General features: G+C 42.0%; 2 protein-coding genes and 1 long non-coding RNA gene across 10 annotated transcripts; 2 read left to right on the plus strand and 1 right to left on the minus strand.

The window, feature by feature from the left end:
• The first annotated feature begins 3,937 nt into the window (after positions 1–3,937).
• On the plus strand, positions 3,938–11,462 carry LOC122412360 (uncharacterized). Of its 6 annotated transcripts, none has more exons than XR_006261328.1 (6): positions 3,938–4,173; positions 4,246–4,455; positions 4,629–4,775; positions 4,879–4,909; positions 5,109–5,457; positions 6,024–11,462. It is a non-coding gene; the product is annotated as an uncharacterized lncRNA (long non-coding RNA). The 6 variants fall into 6 exon arrangements; XR_006261329.1 differs by lacking the exon at positions 4,879–4,909 and having other exon boundaries at positions 6,024–7,853; positions 7,952–11,462; XR_006261330.1 differs by lacking the exon at positions 4,879–4,909 and having other exon boundaries at positions 6,024–7,853; positions 7,959–11,462.
• A 781-nt stretch (positions 11,463–12,243) lies between these two features.
• On the minus strand, positions 12,244–20,102 carry IFT52 (intraflagellar transport 52). The gene is made up of 8 exons (XM_043433008.1): positions 20,079–20,102; positions 17,068–17,276; positions 16,668–16,943; positions 14,609–14,826; positions 14,389–14,512; positions 13,985–14,297; positions 13,103–13,354; positions 12,244–12,970 (listed from the first exon to the last, which is right to left on the minus strand). Exons 3-8 carry the CDS (start codon positions 16,799–16,801, stop codon positions 12,689–12,691), a joined length of 1,323 nt encoding a protein of 440 aa, XP_043288943.1. The 5' UTR covers positions 16,802–16,943; positions 17,068–17,276; positions 20,079–20,102; the 3' UTR covers positions 12,244–12,688.
• MED27 (mediator complex subunit 27) lies at positions 17,629–20,390 on the plus strand. 3 transcript variants are annotated; one of them, XM_043433010.1, is made up of 5 exons: positions 17,629–18,140; positions 18,225–18,534; positions 18,840–19,109; positions 19,572–19,872; positions 20,100–20,390. In XM_043433010.1, exons 2-5 carry the CDS (start codon positions 18,341–18,343, stop codon positions 20,232–20,234), a joined length of 900 nt encoding a protein of 299 aa, XP_043288945.1. In that variant the 5' UTR covers positions 17,629–18,140; positions 18,225–18,340; the 3' UTR covers positions 20,235–20,390. The 3 variants fall into 3 exon arrangements, with proteins under 3 accessions (XP_043288945.1, XP_043288946.1, XP_043288944.1); XM_043433011.1 differs by having other exon boundaries at positions 18,084–18,534; positions 19,572–19,857; XM_043433009.1 differs by having other exon boundaries at positions 18,088–18,534.
• Positions 20,391–20,409: the final 19 nt, after the last annotated feature.

The raw sequence follows: 20,409 nt of genomic DNA on the forward strand, positions 1-20,409 counted from the left end.
CCCCCCCCCCCCCCCCCCCCCCCCCCCCCCCCCCCCCCCCCCCCCCCCCCCCCCCCCCCCCCCCCCCCCCCCCCCCCCCCCCCCCCCCCCCCCCCCCCCCCCCCCCCCCCCCCCCCCCCCCCCCCCCCCCCCCCCCCCCCCCCCCCCCCCCCCCCCCCCCCCCCCCCCCCCCCCCCCCCCCCCCCCCCCCCCCCCCCCCCCCCCCCCCCCCCCCCCCCCCCCCCCCCCCCCCCCCCCCCCCCCCCCCCCCCCCCCCCCCCCCCCCCCCCCCCCCCCCCCCCCCCCCCCCCCCCCCCCCCCCCCCCCCCCCCCCCCCCCCCCCCCCCCCCCCCCCCCCCCCCCCCCCCCCCCCCCCCCCCCCCCCCCCCCCCCCCCCCCCCCCCCCCCCCCCCCCCCCCCCCCCCCCCCCCCCCCCCCCCCCCCCCCCCCCCCCCCCCCCCCCCCCCCCCCCCCCCCCCCCCCCCCCCCCCCCCCCCCCCCCCCCCCCCCCCCCCCCCCCCCCCCCCCCCCCCCCCCCCCCCCCCCCCCCCCCCCCCCCCCCCCCCCCCCCCCCCCCCCCCCCCCCCCCCCCCCCCCCCCCCCCCCCCCCCCCCCCCCCCCCCCCCCCCCCCCCCCCCCCCCCCCCCCCCCCCCCCCCCCCCCCCCCCCCCCCCCCCCCCCCCCCCCCCCCCCCCCCCCCCCCCCACCCCCCCACCCCCCCCCCCACCCACCCCCCCCCCACCCCACACCACCCCCACCCACCCCCCCCAACCCACCCCCACCCCCCACCCAACCCCCCACACCCACCCCCACCCACCCCCACACCACCCCAACAACCCCAACACCCCCAACCACACCCCACACCCACACCCCAACAAACCCAAACAAACCCACAACCCAACAACCCCAACAACCCCAAACAAACCCACACACAACCCCAACAAACCCAAACAAACCCAAACAAACCCAAACAAACCCAAACAAACCCAAACAAACCCAAACAACCACCCAAACAACCCAAACCAACCCAAACAAACCCCAACAAACCCAAACAAACCCAAACAAACCCAAACAAACCCAAACAAACCCAAACAAACCCAAACAAACCCAAACAAACCCAAACAAACCCAAACAAACCCAAACAAACCCAAACAAACCCAACAAACCCAAACAAACCCAAACAAACCCAAACAAACCCAAACAAACCCAAACAAACCCAAACAAACCCAAACAAACCCAAACAAACCCAAACAAACCCAAACAAACCCAAACAAACCCAAACAAACCCAAACAAACCCAAACAAACCCAAACAAACCCAAACAAACCCAAACCCAAACCCAAACAAACCCAAACAAACCCAAACAAACCCAAACAAACCCAAACAAACCCAAACAAACCCAAACAAACCCAAACAAACCCAAACAAACCCCAAACAAACCCAAACAAACCCAAACAAACCCAAACAAACCCAAACAAACCCAAACAAACCCAAACAAACCCAAACAAACCCAAACAAACCCAAACAAACCCAAACAAACCCAAACAAACCCAAACAAACCCAAACAAACCCAAACAAACCCAAACAAACCCAAACAAACCCAAACAAACCCAAACAAACCCAAACAAACCCAAACAAACCCAAACAAACCCAAACAAACCCAAACAAACCCAAACAAACCCAAACAAACCCAAACAAACAAACCCAAACAAACCCAAACAAACCCAAACAAACCCAAACAAACAAACCCAAACAAACCCAAACAAACAAACCCAAACAAACCCAAACATGTTTGAGTTTGGCGTTTTCGTCTGCTGCACTTTTGTTTGGGTTTGTTTGGGTTTGGTGTTTGGGTTTAACGTTTTCGTCTGCTGCACTTTTGTTTGGGTTTGTTTGGGTTTGGCGTTTTCGTCTGCTGCACTTTTGTTTGGGTTTGTTTGGGTTTGGTGTTTGGGTTTGGCGTTTTCGTCTGCTGCACTTTTGTTTGGGTTTGGCGTTTTCGTCTGCTGCACTTTTGTTTGGGTTTGTTTGGGTTTGGTGTTTGGGTTTGGCGTTTTCGTCTGCTGCACTTTTGTTTGGATTTGTTTGGGTTTGGTGTTTGGGTTTGGCGTTTTCGTCTGCTGCACTTTTGTTTGGGTTTGGCGTTTTCGTCTGCTGCACTTTTGTTTGGGTTTGGCGTTTTCGTCTGCTGCACTTTTGTTTGGGTTTGGTGTTTGGGTTTGGCGTTTTCGTCTGCTGCACTTTTGTTTGGGTTTGTTTGGGTTTGGTGTTTGGGTTTGGCGTTTTCGTCTGCTGCACTTTTGTTTGGGTTTGGCGTTTTCGTCTGCTGCACTTTTGTTTGGGTTTGTTTGGGTTTGGTGTTTGGGTTTGGCGTTTTCGTCTGCTGCACTTTTGTTTGGATTTGTTTGGGTTTGGTGTTTGGGTTTGGCGTTTTCGTCTGCTGCACTTTTGTTTGGGTTTGGCGTTTTCGTCTGCTGCACTTTTGTTTGGGTTTGGCGTTTTCGTCTGCTGCACTTTTGTTTGGGTTTGGTGTTTGGGTTTGGCGTTTTCGTCTGCTGCACTTTTGTTTGGGTTTGTTTGGGTTTGGTGTTTGGGTTTGGCGTTTTCGTCTGCTGCACTTTTGTTTGGGTTTGTTTGGGTTTGGCGGTCTTCTCTGCTGCACTTTTCTTTGTTTTGCTTTGGGTTTGGGTTTATCGTTCTCGTCTGCTGCACTTTCTCGTCATAGCATTTTTCTTGTCATTTCCACGGCAATTTCCGCAATTTTTTTCGCCATGCTTCATCTCTAATCCGTGTCTGTTTTTTGTTTGGATTTTCGTTATAGGGATGGTGCGGTAGACTACCGCGCCACTAGTGATGAAAAATGAAGGCTTTGGGGGGTCTCTTATCATTATTGTATTATTATCTATATATATTACATTATTATGATTATATTTCCATCAAAATTGAAAGTGCTACCCCCAAAAACTTATAATTTATGACATTAGAGGCGCCACGAGTACTTTCGACCTGCCCTCTATCGAATCTGCACCATCCCTATACCGTTTGGTTTATTCCGTGTCATATTTTTGCCGGCAACGACGACGGGGTGGTGCGGTTATTTTTTATCATATGCAATTATTTATACTGCAATGTGGCGATGAAAAAATATCATTACAATCATTCCATCTTTGCGAGAGCGATATCGCATGAATAAATTAAGTAAACGCATCGCTGGAGAACAAACGTACGTAAACGAGATACCCAACACCTCTTACTTATTTCCCGCTACCATGCGGATCGTGGCAATTCGCTCGATGATTGGCTCGAGCGGCTCGAGGGGAAATACCTCGTAAAGGCGGATCCACAAGTAAAATGACCATGGTGACATCTCGCCTCACCGTCCGGTACTAGACCGTGACGTTAGTAAGCCCTAGCGTAGCGATTCTTCCGCCATTTTAGGACAACCTTCAAGTTCTGTATATAGTTAGAGGAATAAAACAACAATTGTTATTTATTTTTATTATTGCTATATCTTGGAAATTATTCTCCCAATTTTTTGCCGTTATTATTATAACGTTTGAAAAATTATTTTATTTAAATTAAATTTAAAAGGATTGGGCGTATAGTTGGCGGAAAGTAACTTACAATTTGTTTATTTTTTACAAAATCAACCGGAAATCATTTGGGAAATGTATGTGTATAATGTTGAATAATTTACAAAGTGATTGTTTCATCATAATAACGCGAAAGTTGAATCAATGGTTTTTCGGGTATACCCAGCAGCTGACTGACCCATCTGATCACATCTTCCAAATTCAATGTTTGTGCATGTATACGTGCATGTTGTTTTATTCCGTTAACTCTGTTGAGAAAGTGAGTTTAAAGAACTCGTATCTCCCGCGCCTGCATGTGCTGCCCTATATGGAGGGAAAGACAGTTTTGAGCTGTCGACGAGAGGAGCGTGTGTGTGGACGGTTGAGAGGGGGGGAAGGTCAGTCTTCCGGAAAACGTGTCGAGCGTAGTAACGTCGATTTCTTTTGTATTAAATAAAGTTATCTTTCTTCATCGCTTATCATCAACGTGTACCGTGTACTAATTGATCCACTAAAACCATTCCTGCTCATCCTGAATAATCCAACAAACTCTACAGAACTGTGGCGCGTCCATGTTCTTCGAATCCCGGTGACTTATTTACGATGTCCGTTAGGCGAGAAATGTATTTTTAATACATAGTCCCGGATAATCTGTTTGTTCCGGTCAATTATTAAGATTCGCGTTTTATTCACAGGTGAATCAGTCAAGTGACTCTTATAAACATTCGGAAGGCTTGTGATTTTTACGATCTTTATGGAGGTGAAAAATTTGCCACTCTCTTGGATCTCGGAGCTCGTCCAACTTATTTACATGGAGAATGGGTGGACAGTTTTTTGAGACAAAAAAACAGTCAACTTATTCAACTCGAGTATCCTCTAAATCGTGCGGATCCAACAACCTAAAGGTGCGTAGTTTCATCGACATGTCAAACAAGACGAAAGTTTGATGCTCGCGAGCGAGGAAAAAACTGATAGTTTTTTATTCATGATATGAAACGATCTCGGCTTCGAAAGCATTCTATCACTGTTTTGAATATCTCATGAACGTCGATTTGCTCAATTGACCGTCTCATTGCAGATGGAAAGATCAGTAGGTTTTCAACATCTGAAATATAACTTTGGTGCGGGAGCTTGAGAAATTTGATAGTTTGAGCAATCTGCGATGGAGCACGTACTACAAAATAAATCCCATGGTTTAAATAAGCAGGAGTGTTGCACATTTACGGTGAGTTTATCAGTCATGATACAAATATTCATATTAAATAAGTACAGAATCAATCCGTACACATTTTCAAGCTAATTCATGCATTTATCATTTTTATATGCAGCCTCCTAATCGAGTCCTCAAAGTTATTAACGGTTGTAACGAAAAATCTAATTAATTATTCTTATTTATTAATTATTCTTAACGTAATCAGAACTAGAACATGGCAAATACTTTGAGATGGGAAGATGTTTAATGTGGAGCAATAAGAAAAGCAGCGTTAGCACAGTAAATTCAACAAGAAAGCAATGAGCACCTCCGTAACCAAGGTTAAAACTGTTGACTCAATTTCAGACAATCGTTTCGTGCTATGCGAATCAACGTTAGTCGCGTAGAGATGAGTCGAGTGAAGCAATTGCGCAAAGAAAATGGTTCCTCCAACGGTTGACTCTGCTGGAACGTTGCAGTGACTGACAACGAGGCAACAGTTGCACCTACGAAAGGAAACACTCGTATTGGGAACAAATTGAATCTCTGCAACAGTTCGAATGTCGTCGTTGCGTCTCGAGAAAATAGGGGTCCTTAGAATGGAGAATCGAGCAAAGAATCATCGTAACAACATCTTGCCATGTAAGATAGTGCAAATCGGCTTTTTCATTGGTGGATGTTTACATAAAACAGCATTAACAGCAATCTATTCATGGTGAGTTTTGATATAAAAAATTACACTTTCGTTAAATGCAAATCGCCTTCAAATATTTGCCAATATTGTGCTGCTTCATGATTTTTGAAATGGTAAAAAAAGATGGATTTTATTAAAAGAGATGCTAAATTTGATGTAACTGTAATTGTCGGTAATTCTTGCTCGTTTTTTCCACACTATTTTCACTTGTTTGAAGAAACGCAGTCTCCGCCGCAACTCTACATCCTTGAAAAATATCTCTACAACTGTGGTCTTTGAAAAATAGATGTGTCACAGTTGGCAGTTTCAGTTAATTACAAAAAAGTAAGGGGAAAAAATTAAAAAATTGTCTCAAAACACATAAACTAAATGATTGCTCCTGAGCTTTGCAATTCAACAAAATCACATGCCAATTTTACTCCCACCAGTGCGAATCGTTTTATTCAGAGAAAGTATAGTCTCGGCGAGAGCCTCGGGTCAGCAGACGACAGGGCTGACAATGTACTTATCCCGAGACTCTACCGAGTCTCTTGATTATTAGTGATTTTCCTATTTTGCTCTTCAATATATTTTCTTCTGTTATACAGTGTTATTATCAAAACATGGAGTCGAAATGGAATCTGTAGGAAGACAGGGAACGCTGGTTTCTTACGCTGTACGTTTTGCTCTTTCTTCATCTGGACGTGACCGACCTTCGTGATACATCGCTCTATTGACCACAACTCTAAAGAAGCAATCCAATTGTATTTCAAACGAACATAACTTCTGGTCGTTCCAAGCCCTTTTTTTCATTGACCTCTTGCTCTCGTCATTCAGTTCATATTTTTTTATTCTTGCGACATATTTTTTTACTTGTTTTGTTATTTTTCTCGAGCACTTGTATTGATATTTGTTGTTCTCAACTATAACGAACGCTGTCTCAGGCATGCTTTCGTAGAGTTTTTTTTTTATAATTACTCCATCAGTTAGCTCTCTTATTTCCGCGATCACATGAGTGCACATATTTTGTGCATATGTACAATTGTACCATGGCCAAGCATATCTACTAAACTAGGGTGTTATCTTTTCAAACGTGTGTGAAACTCTCTTATCGTACTGCGTTATCGTACTATAATTTTTTATATTATGCATGTTCGCAAATTTTGTCAGAATTTGATTAATGTCCTAGTGCAGACGAACAGCACTACTTTATTTGATCTCGTGAAATTTTTCTGTCACTATTTCCACTTATTTCGACGGTACAAGAACAGCGGTGTGCAAACAATTAAAGAAAAATATATGATGCCTATTTTAAAAGAAAAATCGAGGTTTTGGTTTAATTGTCAAAGCCAAAAGTGAATACGTACTGAATTAGAGATAAAATAAACGCGTCGAACCTAAATAAAAAATATATGAAAAATTCGAAATTCTTTCGATAAAGATATGCTCAATTATTCAGAACTCGTTCATTCGCCGCCATTCCGTGTCGATATTTGGAAAGATAATATGTAGCGGTGGGATGAATTTCGATTAAAACATGTTTTTTAAGGCTGTTATTAGTGTATACGAGAACATTTTCCATTCACAGTGTTGTCATTGTTCTGGTACGTATCTTTATAACGCATCGCTAGAAAACTGCTTACATATTGAGTATAATGAAAACGACAATAGTAAAATAATTTCAACGAGGTCGCAAAATAATTATCACGATGTGGTATACCGGAGTAATACCATTCGCAAAAATTACGTGAACGGAGCAATGAAGATCTTGAAATTTTGAAACTTTTGTAATTATCAAAAATCTGCAGAGACTCGGCACGCGAAATGTTATGTTAACGATAGCAATAATAGTGAATCAAAATTTCACATAAAAAATTTGATAAAAAACAGTATCCGTTTATTATGATTTTCCTTCTTTTTTACTGCCTGTTGAGTGACGCACCGTGCATGTTAATCACTTGCCGTGATAGTCAAATGCTAATATAAATACCTGTGACCTGCTGCAGACCATTCATAAATGTTTTTCCATCTCTTTCAAATACATACATAGTTAAGTACATTAAGAGGATGGATCAGTCGGTATATCGCAACCGTGAGTGCGAGAGAGATAACTGCAAATTTCGAAATCTAAATTCTTTGAAACAGAAAATTCCAAGTGAGGTTAGTCGACTGATCCATACTCTTGATTCGAGAAAAAAATTATTCAGTCAAGAGAACAAGTGTAATAGAGGAACCTCGTGCAAATCACTAATTGACAGTGTGGCGGACATGAAACTTTTATCGGTATATATCGTTTCAATTATTTCTATATCCATTATTTGTTGCATCCTACCAGTGATATACGTCAAACTTTGACATGAGCAAATAATTTCTTTTTGCTATATTTCCGCTAACCCTTCGGTGATCGATTTTCCGGTCTCTGGGACCATGCTCTCGAGGTATCTAGAATTTGCGATTATCCTCACAAGTCTGTGAGGATAATCGAATTCCTTGCGAGACACAGGAAAAAGGAAGAAATTCGTAATTGCATATCAAGTTTTCAGCTTCAAAATGGTAATGAGGAATAAACTTCGACGATGACGACGGACGACGACGATGGACGACGCTAAGTCGACGGTAAATGACCTCGTACGGTGGGTTCAAAACATCGAGTTCACGAAAATTAAAAAATTTTCGAAAATCGAAAAATCGACATTCCACGATGGATTTGAAACATGTTTCACGCGATTCTGGATCGGATGAATCAAAGTTGTAATGAACGATAAAAAAAAAATTCCAAGGTTCGAAAATTTCACGACGACGACGATGCGGACGACGATGACGACGACGGTGGTAAAAGTAACGACTTACGAATTTAACAACGTTCATAACCATGTGAATGAGATGCGAAAGACGTGGATTTCTCTCAAAATTTTGCAAATCACGGTAGTAAATACTGCTGAGTTGAGCAATTTCCTGAAGCTTGCGAAGCTCGATTTCTCTCTCCTCCGTTTCATGCTCCACTTTTTTTTTCCTTTTGTTGGCATTTTTCTTGTCATATTACCATGGCAGTTTCCGCAATTTTTTCCATCATCTCTATCCGTGGTTGTTTTTTTGTTTGAATTTTCGTGATATCGTTTGGTTTTTTTTTGTTACTCTCATTTGCCGGCGACGACGACGACACGAGGGCGGTTGTGTCGTCTTGTCACATGCAATTATTTATACTGCAATGTGGCGACGAAAAAATGTCATTACAATAATTCCATCTTTGCGAGAGGCGAGATCGGATAAATAAAGTAAACGCATCGCTAGAGAAAAAATGTACGCGGATGTATACATGTATATCTGATCATCTCATTTTCGGTCCGCGCGCGGCGCCAAGTGAGTATAGTTCCGATCTCATTACCTATTGAGATCTGACAAAATTCGTGAGATATCTGGTGTCAAATTTTGAACTACAACCGGGGTGCAACATGGACGACTAACACACGACAAGTCACTTGAAGATGTGACACATTCATGTACGTTGCACCCCGGTATGCGCCATTTTTAGCTTGGCCACGCCTCCATGTCAGATCCCAATAACGAATCCAGAGTATTCAGACGTACATAGAAGCCCAGTTCTTACGGGCGGCTTGAAGACAAACTTTTTGCCACCCCATCCGTCGCTTGGCGGCGTGGACGTTCGCACTGTAACTTCACCGGTCATTACGGTGTGCGGTGTTTCTCATTGTTTTGATGTTTTTTTTTATCGGATCAAGCCAAAAATGTTTGACATAATACTTTGAAGCCTAAAAGAGACTTCAATATGTACTGTGACGTGACATTTTTGCCTCGCCACTCGTACGAATCGTGTCGACCAGTGGACCGGGTTTACGGCCCATTTTGACGCCGTTCGACTCGTCGGGTGTTGGTCGGAACGAGACTCATCGTCACGTAATTATAAGTGTTATTTTAAGAATCGCGTATAGTACCTTTCGAGCGACAATTTACTAGGCCTATAACCGTTACCTGATACCTCCGTGTGCAAGGAAGAGAGAGAATTTTTGATTGTTTAATTTTGAGTTTTAATGAAGTTTCCTTTTGACTATTTCGTTTGTTTTCGAGAGATTTGGTGTTAACGTCACCACATTTGGCCCCGCTAGCATTATTCATTTGGCGTTACGTTCCTGCTGTTCGAGCTGATCTCGCTCGCGAGAATCATTCCTCTCACGCCGTCTTCGAGTACCGAAGAACATTCTCGACCTGCGGGCGGTTGAAAGAGCACGCTGGCATAGGCCATTTATTGAACGCCGCCCGTGTCTTTCCCGCCGTAGCAACCCAGAGTTGCACCGCCCGCAATACCGTGAATTCGGGTGTTACAGTCCGTGCGAACCGGCGCCTCGTCAGGTGGGATCTGGGGGAGTTTTTCTGGAGGCGAGGTGCTGTTTTACCTGGTGGTTTATTTTGTGGGCCCACCGCGACATCCGGAGTCGTGAGGGAGGCCTCCCCTCGGCCTTTCAGAGCTGGCCGCCGGATCCTCAAGAGGAAAGACACCCGATTCACGGTCATCTAGTCGAGAGAAGTGTTTCGAGTGAGCGGGAGAGGTGAGAGCAGCAGAAAGGTAATTATTGCGATATTGTGTAAAGAAGCGTGACGGGAATTATCCTCCGTAAACGCTCCATGGTTTTGAGCTTCCCGCGAAAGCGCGAGCAAAGAGTCCGTACTCTAGTTCGCGCCTAGCGCGTGAGCGCTGTCGTGCATGGGCCTAGTGGTGGGGAGAGCGCCGAATCTGGAGGACCGCTCGTCGCACTATCAGTCTTCTTCCGATCACCTCACCGGCGAGTCACCAATATACGTCCCGATCATCGCGGATCCTTTTGTCTTTCGGCGTGCGACGAGCTGTTTCTTCGGTAAGCCCTTCCTCCTTCTCCCCGAATGATTAATGGAGTTGAGCATTTTGAGTTTCGGAATTTAGTTCCGGTTTATTTGGCGTTTCGGGGAACATGTGTGTCGAAGTTTCGAGCGAGATTGCGGCCGATACTTCCCGTGTTCCCAAATTTTGTAGTTTAGCGGCTCAGCTCTACTAATCGATTCGATATTAATTTGGGTCCATTCAGTATAGTTTATTTGACGTAATCCTGTTGCGCATTAATTAATTAAGTTTGGGTTTTGTAATGTCGAATTTTTGATATCGAATTTTGGTAGTACGCGCTGGAATATTCCACGCAGCTACGTTTCTCTCTCTCCCTGCACGCGTTGAGGCTCTAGCGAGCACGGTCGTTCGCGCGATGTTTTCGCTCTGTCTCTCTCGCACTTATTGTCGCGCGTCGTCTATACGGCGATTTATTCTGTCTTTTGTATTGCGTATTTTTCAGCCGTTCCTTTTGCGTTCATATTTATTTTCTTTTCTCTATTTCGTGACGATCGTATCATTTTGCGTTCCGTTATGGCGAATTATCTTACGGCCCTCTTTCGTTACCTATGTTACCTTTTCAACGATTATCTTGCTATTAGTTTCTATGATTTATTTTATCGTATAACGCCGTTACCTTCGTATTAGTGTACTGATCGTTCGGGAATTTCGGTATTACTTCGCGCTTAGCCGAAAGTCGCTTCACTATTACCTTCGATTACCTTTCGTCGCATACCTTCGAGTATTCTTGCGGCCGAGAACTCATGTAGGGAATTATCTGGCGTCAATTACTTTGCCTATGTTGCCTATGACGCTCTCGCGAGTTACTTTAGGGTTACCTGGTGTCGATTACCTTTTACCTGAATTTACCTAAGACACCGGTTGTTCTGGCGTTGGTTACCTTTTACCTACAATGCCAGAGCGGCGGTCGTCGATTACCTACGACACCCGCGAAATTGCGATGCGATTACCTATTACCTGAATTAACTGATTAATTCGAGTAAGCCGCGCGCCGAAACCGCGTTGTCGTCCGATACGTATTGGCCATACGATTCTAGCGAGCCGTAAATTGAATTTTCTTCCCCACTCTTATTTTATATAGAATCCACTCTCGCGAGAATTCATCTTTTCTTGTACTTTTGTTTATTTGAATAAATTGTGAATCTTTTCTGAATCTTCTGTCTGTGTCGATTATTTGGTTTGCGTTGTGAATTGCTACTTTTCCCCAAGGATCCCCCCTTCTACCTTTTGTATCTCAGATGAGCTGAGTAGTCGGACCGTCCTCGGTCATTCGTTCCCCTCGTGTACTCTAAATTCTAGTTTTGCGTTGCGTTACGATCGCGAGAATCGACGAAAATAAAGTCGATTAATTCGACGGTACTTTGTACCTGGTGCCCAGTTCATTCTCGCAGCCGGAGAGTCATACGGGAAGGAGCGGGTGAGCCGAGAAGGGACTGGATCGTACCCTTGCGGGGAAAATCTACGTTACAGTACGTATTAATTCTATTCAGATTATTTCAATTTAACCAGTAAGCATTGATTCACAATTTAAATGTAGATTTTATGGTTAAGAGCTTACAGTTTAATGGTCGTGTCGTCGTTATGATCAGTGCACCGTAGCTAGAAATCTCGGGTTCGATTCTTGCACTGAACATTTTTTTTTCTTCTTTTATAGCTTATACTCATTTCGAATTGAAAGAATTTGAAAAAAATAAATTTTTTCATAAGATGAAAAAGATTTATCTTCAAAAATATGAGAAGAAAGAAAAATCGCCCTCAGTGCAGAAAGCTATAAGAGCGAAAAGGACGCCATGATGTCCCCAACGCATAACAGCTATGAGAGCAAAAAGGACGCCCTATGTCCCCAGCACATAACAACTGTAAGAGCAAATAGGATGCCATGATGTCCCCTGCATATAAGCTATAAAAATGTTGATAACGCCAGTTCTGAAGTATTCTCTGCCATGCGTCTTATAATTGTTGATGAGCAAGTGGAAAAATTCACAGAATTGTTTCGAATTCAAAGACAACTCTAAAAAGGCTTACGACCTATCGGATAGAATCAAGTCATTTAAAATGTCCTTCGGAATCATGCGAATGGTATGAAAACAAGTTTTTCTGTTCGATCACTTTTTGGGCCAGACGTTTTTCCAAATTGAGAAACGCGACTATTGAATATTTTCCATTGCAGGGGCTTTTTCATTATTCCATGTCGTAACACATATCGCAGCAATACTACTAGAACAATTTGTCGAAAGTTTTTTTTTTTTTTTTTAAATTACAGATGGCACCTTATTTTTTCATGTGTACGATAATAATCGCATTAGTCTCCTTTTTGTTTTCTATAAAAATAATGTTTGTCCGATGAAATGGCATTTATTCACAAAAATGGTGGCCTCGTCAACCGTGAATAGCCTTATAGCCGGTCAACTTTTCAAACACGTGCTTAAGGATTCGTCGAGAATTACTCATTTCCTCAGTTGTGACTGAACCGTTATATCTTATAATTTCACCAAATTCTCTCACGTAATAGTCAATCTCGGTTTCGATGTTGCATTCGTTGGAGATTATGTATTTGTTGGTAAGTTGATCAAGTTTTACCAGATCGGAACTAAAAGCCTCATCGAGATCGAAAAGTTCGAGTGCCGGTGGCGCGAGTTCTTGGAAGCTCGGTGGAAATACCTACGAACGAGAGATATTTTTAATATTAATAATCATATGAATTCGGTGTTTGACAATTAAAACTTGATATAATTCTCGTGTTACGCTATACGTTATCGTACGTACAATATATGCGAAAAAACATATATTTACCGATGCCTGAGTGGATGGAAGTGGGGTTTCGAAATGCGGTGGTATAAGAGTGAGCGGATCGTGTTTGACACCGAGGACCTCGTACGCCTTCACGCATTTTGGTATCATTGAGAGATTTATCGAATAGAAATGATGTTTGAAGAGTTTTGTATATTCCCGGGGTACATCGATGTTGTCGAGATCTTGAGTGCATACTTTCGGCATGTCGGCTTGTTGCGTTATGTCGAGTACGAAGTTGTACTCGGAATACTTCTTGATCATACAAAAATAAAATAATATTCGTTTTTAGTATTGTAGTTTAGAGGGAATCCTTAAGAGTACTTATTAAAGTGGAATATACATAATAAAAAGCTAATGTTGCCTAATTCTCCTCGATACAATGGATTGTATGTGTAATGATGAGAATGAGTAAAAGAAAATATTTTGTTTATATTTTCGATTGCCGCCTACGGCTCGAATTTCGTTCATATGAAATATTTATTTATATCATTAGCTGTTCACTCTCATATTTTATGACGCTGAAGTTTCCAACGTTGGAGTCCAACGAAATGGTCTAAAAAAAACTCTCAAATAATTCCAGTAAATCTCCAATCTTTTTCCCTGCCCAATTTCCATTCAATTTTTTCGTTCATTTCGTTGAACGCCAACGTTGCAAACTTCAGCGTCGTCATATTTTATATACTTTCTCATTTCCAAAAGTGTATGATATTCATCATCAATATCAATCAAGTATTATATGTTTAACGACGTTTTGCAGTTGTGCATTTTCATATGGTTCAGCGAACGTCACAAGTCAAAACTGGGTCGAACCGTGCCTAACATCGAGTACAAAATGTGGAGGAATAAGTATAAGTGAAATAAGCAGCAGCATCCTCAACTAACATCCGCTTCGTCCGTGTTGTGATAATTTATAATTCTGTTTTCCGCGTAGAAGTAATCGAAAATCATTTCGCGCAATTTGTCATTCTGTTCTTTCTCGATATAAGTATCGCTAAGAATTCTCGAAGAGCCCAATACAAGCAATTTACCGGAGCCAGTAATATTGGCTCCGGAATAGTAACCGCAAATCGGTCGGTTGGTAGGAATGGCCAGTTTTCCAGTTGATACGACCACCCCCGCAGGTTTAACAACATTCAGAGTTGCACCGTATGGGTACAAAAAGTTGATCGGCTCCGCTGCCAACGCGGCTGCCTCTCTGCAATACGTATATATATATACTCATTACGTATATCCATCTATGCATTTTTCTGTCGGTTATGTGCATCGCAATGGGATATATTACTTACGATACCGATGATCGATTATGTTTATTACTGTTCAACAGTTCCGACCATTTTTCCACCAAACCCTTACTTATGAGACATTCTTTAGGATGATAAATCTGATCGTAGTTCATCCGGACAACGCTGTCTGAAATACATGTACGCTATTCATTACGATTATCATCATATATCGCTTGGGTATTGTTGCTATTGCCGTTATGATAATCCAATAAATGAGATTTACCATTGTTTACCATTATACCGTATTCTTCGAGTAAAAAATTTATATTCGTGTCGAAATTGGGTTCACCCCCTTCGCCAAGCATTACCAGAACGTTTCCACCCTCACCGATGAAATTCCTTATCGAATTCATTTCGATCTCTGTAAATTTGCTGCGTGGTCCGGCCAATACCAAGACTTTGGCACTGGTCAATGTTTCAGGTGTTAAGACATCGTTATTCCTTAAATAGAGTAAAATGTATATTTTAATGTTTTTTATTTATTTTATTTTTTTCAACCGGGAAAATATTCAGCGAAAAAGGCGAATAAAAATTCTTTATCGTCTTCATCCCGCATGGTCTGATAGTAAAATCAACGGAGAAATTAATATGCACCATACCGGAACAATCGTTGAATTTGTTTTCCGCGGACTTGTTTCTGCAATTGTTAAACATTAATAAAACAACATGCCAAGTTGAAGATTTGTTTAATTACCCGTTTGTTGCGCGTTTTCTTTTTATTCGTACACATACGTACATACGTTTTTCTTTTTTCATTCGTCGAGAGTTTCCGTTCGATCATATCATATTATTCACGACTCATTGATTTTTTTTTCTTCCTTTACAATCGAACGAAAAAACAAAAAAAAATCCAATCGTATATATTTTTCGTACGTCACTCTTGGTATAGAGCGTCATACAAACGCCGGGAGGAGGTAAGTATGACTATAAATCAGGATCGCCATTAGCATAAAAAAGACAATATGTGTGTAATATTATTGCACACGAAACGGTGCCTGGTGGCTGACAATGAGTGATCACCTAATCAAATCTTGGGTAAGATTTTTTCAAACTCTAATAATTTCACAAATTTTTTTTTTTTTACACTCAACACTAAACATTTGATCGATTTGAGAGCGATGACTTCACTTTCATTCACTCGATTCTAATACTTTGTCCGTTCGAAAAATAGAGCTTATTCGCGCGGCGTATATATCATCGCATTCATCTTATTGTAACATCTCTGAATAAAGATATATATATATATATATATATATATAAGGGGAACATGGGGCAAAGTGGCCACATGGGGCAAAGTGGTCACCCACTTTTTTGGGGCATTTTTGAATTCTGGAGCAAAGTGGCCACTCACGCAATTCCGATTTCTGGCGGGGCACAGAATCAGTGAGAATTCTATGTTTTTTGAGAAATTGATAGCTATTTGAGGCAGAGGGTGAGAATCATTTTGCGAATTACTGATAAATGTCTATTTTATTTTAATTGACAAAAATCGTACTTATAATGGACTTCATCTTCATCAACACCTGCACACAAGGTGTGCGCCCATTTTAGGCATGTTTCGCAGCGAATTCAATCTTTGGAGGAATGCGAATGAAGTTGATCGCAGAAAATACACGCAACGTCCGCCGCAGACAAGAATTTTTCTTTTTTCATGATCTCTTTTTTCTTACTCACTAGATTTACGCGATACGACAGACTCGTGACAACGGCGGTTTTCCCACGATTTGCCCCCGATAAGAACGGGCTTTTGCCACTGGTAATGGCAAAATTTATCCAAGTATTCCGACTAATTCTTTTTTCATCCCATCGAAGGAGGGTTCGTACTATGCCTCGTTTCTTTTCGTTTTATCGCATCCTTCAATGTTCCATGCGAGAACAGTCAATTCCAACGTCTATTTAACCAGAAGTGACAATTATCGATTTTCATCGCATATTTGAGGGGGTGGCCACTTTGCCGCAAAATTTTTTTTTTTTCAACATTCGAGCAATAATGAGGTGGAATCAGTTTGGGGACATAAAAATAAGTAAATGACCATGTGCTACCCGACAAAACTCGTTAAATTCCTTAAGTGGGCCACTTTGCCCCATACTCCCCTATATATATTGATTTGAATGAAATTTATCGCAATCGACATTCGGTATTCCTGAATATTACACATTCAATGTTAAAATAAGTACAGGTAATGTACACGTTATTAATCTGGCGTTATCATTATTATCATATTTATGTTAGCATTATCATATTTGTTCATGCAAAAGTGAATTTTAAATGAGAAACATACTCAGCGAATTTCCACTTTGGTCTCAATTTCCTCTGCAGTATCTTGAATTCTCCGTTGAGCCTCCTTTCGTTCTTCGATGCATCGAATAATATTAAATCCGACTGATTATCAGACCCGCTGAAAATGGAATTCATCGCAGTTTTGGATCAACACTAAAGATTCTTTTTCAAGCTATTGTTTTGCGGTACGATGAAATCAGGTACGAGGACGCGAGCCCAATGGACTTTCTCACAAGCGCATAATATCGTGATCGTTGCTCCTCTCTTACTGTCAAGCCTGTCAAATGAAGCGATGATACGAAGCAAAAAAAGCATTATATTTGTTGCTAGTGGTAACGAAATGCGATGATCATCTAGAGTCGCGGCAGCGTCTCTTATTATTACTACTACTTCTTACTCACTACATCGATCACTCGCCCGGCCGCCGGCGGCGGCGACGCTTTCATCGGCCATCTGCGATTCTGCTTGACCTACTGTCGACGACGATGGTCGCAACGTGACTGGTTGGTGGTGGTGCGCGACTAGTATGGTAGCTCCTCCCTGTTATAGCAGTGCGTGCTGCTCATGTGACGAATGCGTTATTCGTCACCAGAGTGCGCTGATTTCTGCGCTAAGGACCGCGAATTTGCGAATTTCGTACTTTAGCATTTCATACTGATTTGATAATTTGATCATTGAAATATTAATACATGAGAGGAACGTGACGGACTTGGGTGACTAATATATAAGTATAGCATAAACAATAACCGCTAGTCGATGAGAAATATAAACGTATTGACTAACTCATTCTTATAGTTTACATTATAATAATCTTCATACGTTGAAATGTATATCGAATAATAAGGCTTTCTTTGATTTCTTATATAAATAGTTTTAATATCCCAATACGATACTTTTGCCCACTTTCATCTTATAAACATTAGGCTAGGACATATCCTTCGTCACTCTTATGCTAAGGACCTAGAATAATAAGGGCATTGTTTGGTTGCGAAGCGAGCGTGTGAAACCGAAGCGTGGGTCGCGAGACCCCAGAATTCGAATGAGTGGGAGAATGAAGAACAACGTGATTGGTCCGCGTATGAGCGGAGCGTACGGAGTCTGCGCGTGAGAATCAAAAGATTTGTGAGACTAAAAGTCGAACGGAATAGAATTAAGGGAGAACATTGTTGTCAGCCGAAGAGTCAAGATCCATATTTTCGTCAATATATTCATCAAACATTTAAATCTTTGTCTTGAGTTATTGAAGAGAAATTCGCAAGGCGAGTTTCAACTCCTTATCAATCGAACCCACCCAAAACTAAATCATTCGAAATAATAGTTACTATAATTCCCGCTCGGAGCGTTACAACATGCTGCTGCTGCTGCTGCTAGTCTCCCCCCTGATGGCAGCTGAGTTCAGATTTCAGTGATCGCAACCGTCGTCCGTCGTCGTCGCAATAAGTCGCAACGGGCGCAACGCTCTGGTGGCTCGCGGGCAAGCTTGGATCCGTTTCAAACATAACCTATAATTTTATAATTATTTAATATTATTTTCTACAAAATGCTAACTCGTTAATAGGGAGAGAGAGAGAGAGAGCTGGCGCTTCGATTCGAGCGTGAAAGAACATCGTCTAGGCCGTTTCGGAATGATTGCCAACATTCGTGGTTTCGAATCAATGTGGAAAAGTCAAACAAATGGATAAACAAATGGAGAAAATGGAGCAATTGCAAATCGCACTGACAGCGATAAAAGTTTTACGATCGAGCGTTGGTCAAGTCTTTGATTCATTGGGTAATGGATTGGGCGCCGAACATGGCGAAGAGAATCGAGAAATCAAATATTTGGCTGAGCTTCAAGATCTCCTGACTGTAGTTAATGGCAATTTGAGGTTATAATTTGATACTCTGAATTCATTTCGTCGTTTAACATATCCCTCACGCTCGTCGATGTAGAGAATGAGCTATAAGAATTATCGATGCACGAGTTTTTAATAATTCCAACTGGTATTTAGATTTTCATCCGTTGAACTTTAAGCGTGCATTTTCGACAACTACCGGTATTGCATATCGGTACAATATTTTATTATATCCTAAATGTTTTGATTGGAAATTAATTTTTGCAACCAATTCACGTGTACAAACGATATAAACGATATAATTGTTTTCCTAAATGGATCGATTGCTGAATTTACAGAGACGTCGAGCAAGCCGTCAACAGTTTGAATCCACCTCCGGGACCTTTCAATTTAGCTAGTACAAGTTACTTGTCTCAGGAAACCACTCAGGACAGACAAGCGCTCTATGGCAGTCTTGTTAATAGTTACAAATGGACGGACAAAGTTCACGAATACAGCAATACGGCTCAGGCTTTGCTCAATCAAAATTCTCTCAAACGTTCCTATACCAATACCAGCAGATCAAAGCGAGGCAGAATTCAAACTAGTAGTCACAACGTTCCACCTCAGTAAGTGAAAACAAAAACCTTTTTCAAGTTCTCAGCCTTTCGTTTGTAAAAATATTTTAACAAAGGCTCGTCATACTAGATTCACTATGCCAATCATTATCGTGAAACTAATCTCAACCTCAAGAATAATTGGGCTTTAATTATTGAAAATTCATATATAATTTATATATCATCACAATTCGAATGAATCGCTTTTGGATACACATCGAATCGCTACCGTCCATTCAAATACAATTTTTTTTTTTTTTCATTCCGATATTGTAAATATCCCTCCAACGGGAAAACAACCCTTGAATGAATAAGTGTACTAAGCATTTTCAGATGTAACAGAAAATGTATTGAAATTCCATTTGAATATCGCTAATGTTTGAGCCAGTCGTATATCAAGTATACATGATCATGGGCATGCGTAAACGGTTAAGGATCTTGAAGAAGATATTTTTTTATTTTTATTTTATGCAGACAAGTTGATGCGTTTCTTGCTGCATTCGATCGTCAATTTTCCGACATGACGGTATCGGTGTCACGCCCGTTCGCATCAAACGCCGTTCTCAATATCACATTGGGGCACGTAATGAAGGCCGTTGTCGCTTTTAAAGGCCTCATGATTGAAAGAGTAGTGGTCAAGGGGTACGGCGAAACGATGGATTTGTGGAATGAATCGCGTCACAAAGTCTTTCGCAAAGTAACCGAAAATGCTCAAGCTGCGATGCTACATTTTTATTCACCGGCGTTACCAGAACTTTCCGTAAGATCTTTCGTGGTGCGTAGAAATTGTATTCCAAAAAAATTTGAAAAACAACCGCAATTATAAGAAGAGTCCGATGATGCACGCTCCATGCTTAAATTGTGCCGCATGTTACATCGTTGGATCAATATTTAAATTCATTTTCATTTGAATTCACTTGGAAACGCAACCATCATAAAATCGAATAATACATTTGAGATTTTTTTTTCAACACTGCTTACCGAAAAGTAATAATTTTTCAGATGTGGTTCCACAGCTTTAATCAATTATTCAGCGATCCGTGTAAAAGATGCGGACTTCATCTTCACAGTGCTCTTCCTCCAACTTGGCGAGAATTCCGTACTCTTGAACCCTTTCATCAGGAGTGCAAACCTTGAAACGATCAATCAATATGTTGATCTCTTAATTTTTTTTCACTCATTTTTGTACATAATAAGGAATCCCGATGATTCCGCTAATTAAGCGTCAGTGTCAACTACTATTTTTCAGTTACTTGAAAGGCGAAAAAAAAAGATTTTATAGCAAAAAATGAACGGTGCATTTTTTTCGATT

Source organism: Venturia canescens, chromosome 1 (assembly GCF_019457755.1).
Source record: "Venturia canescens isolate UGA chromosome 1, ASM1945775v1, whole genome shotgun sequence".
Lineage (NCBI taxonomy): Eukaryota > Metazoa > Arthropoda > Insecta > Hymenoptera > Ichneumonidae > Venturia > Venturia canescens.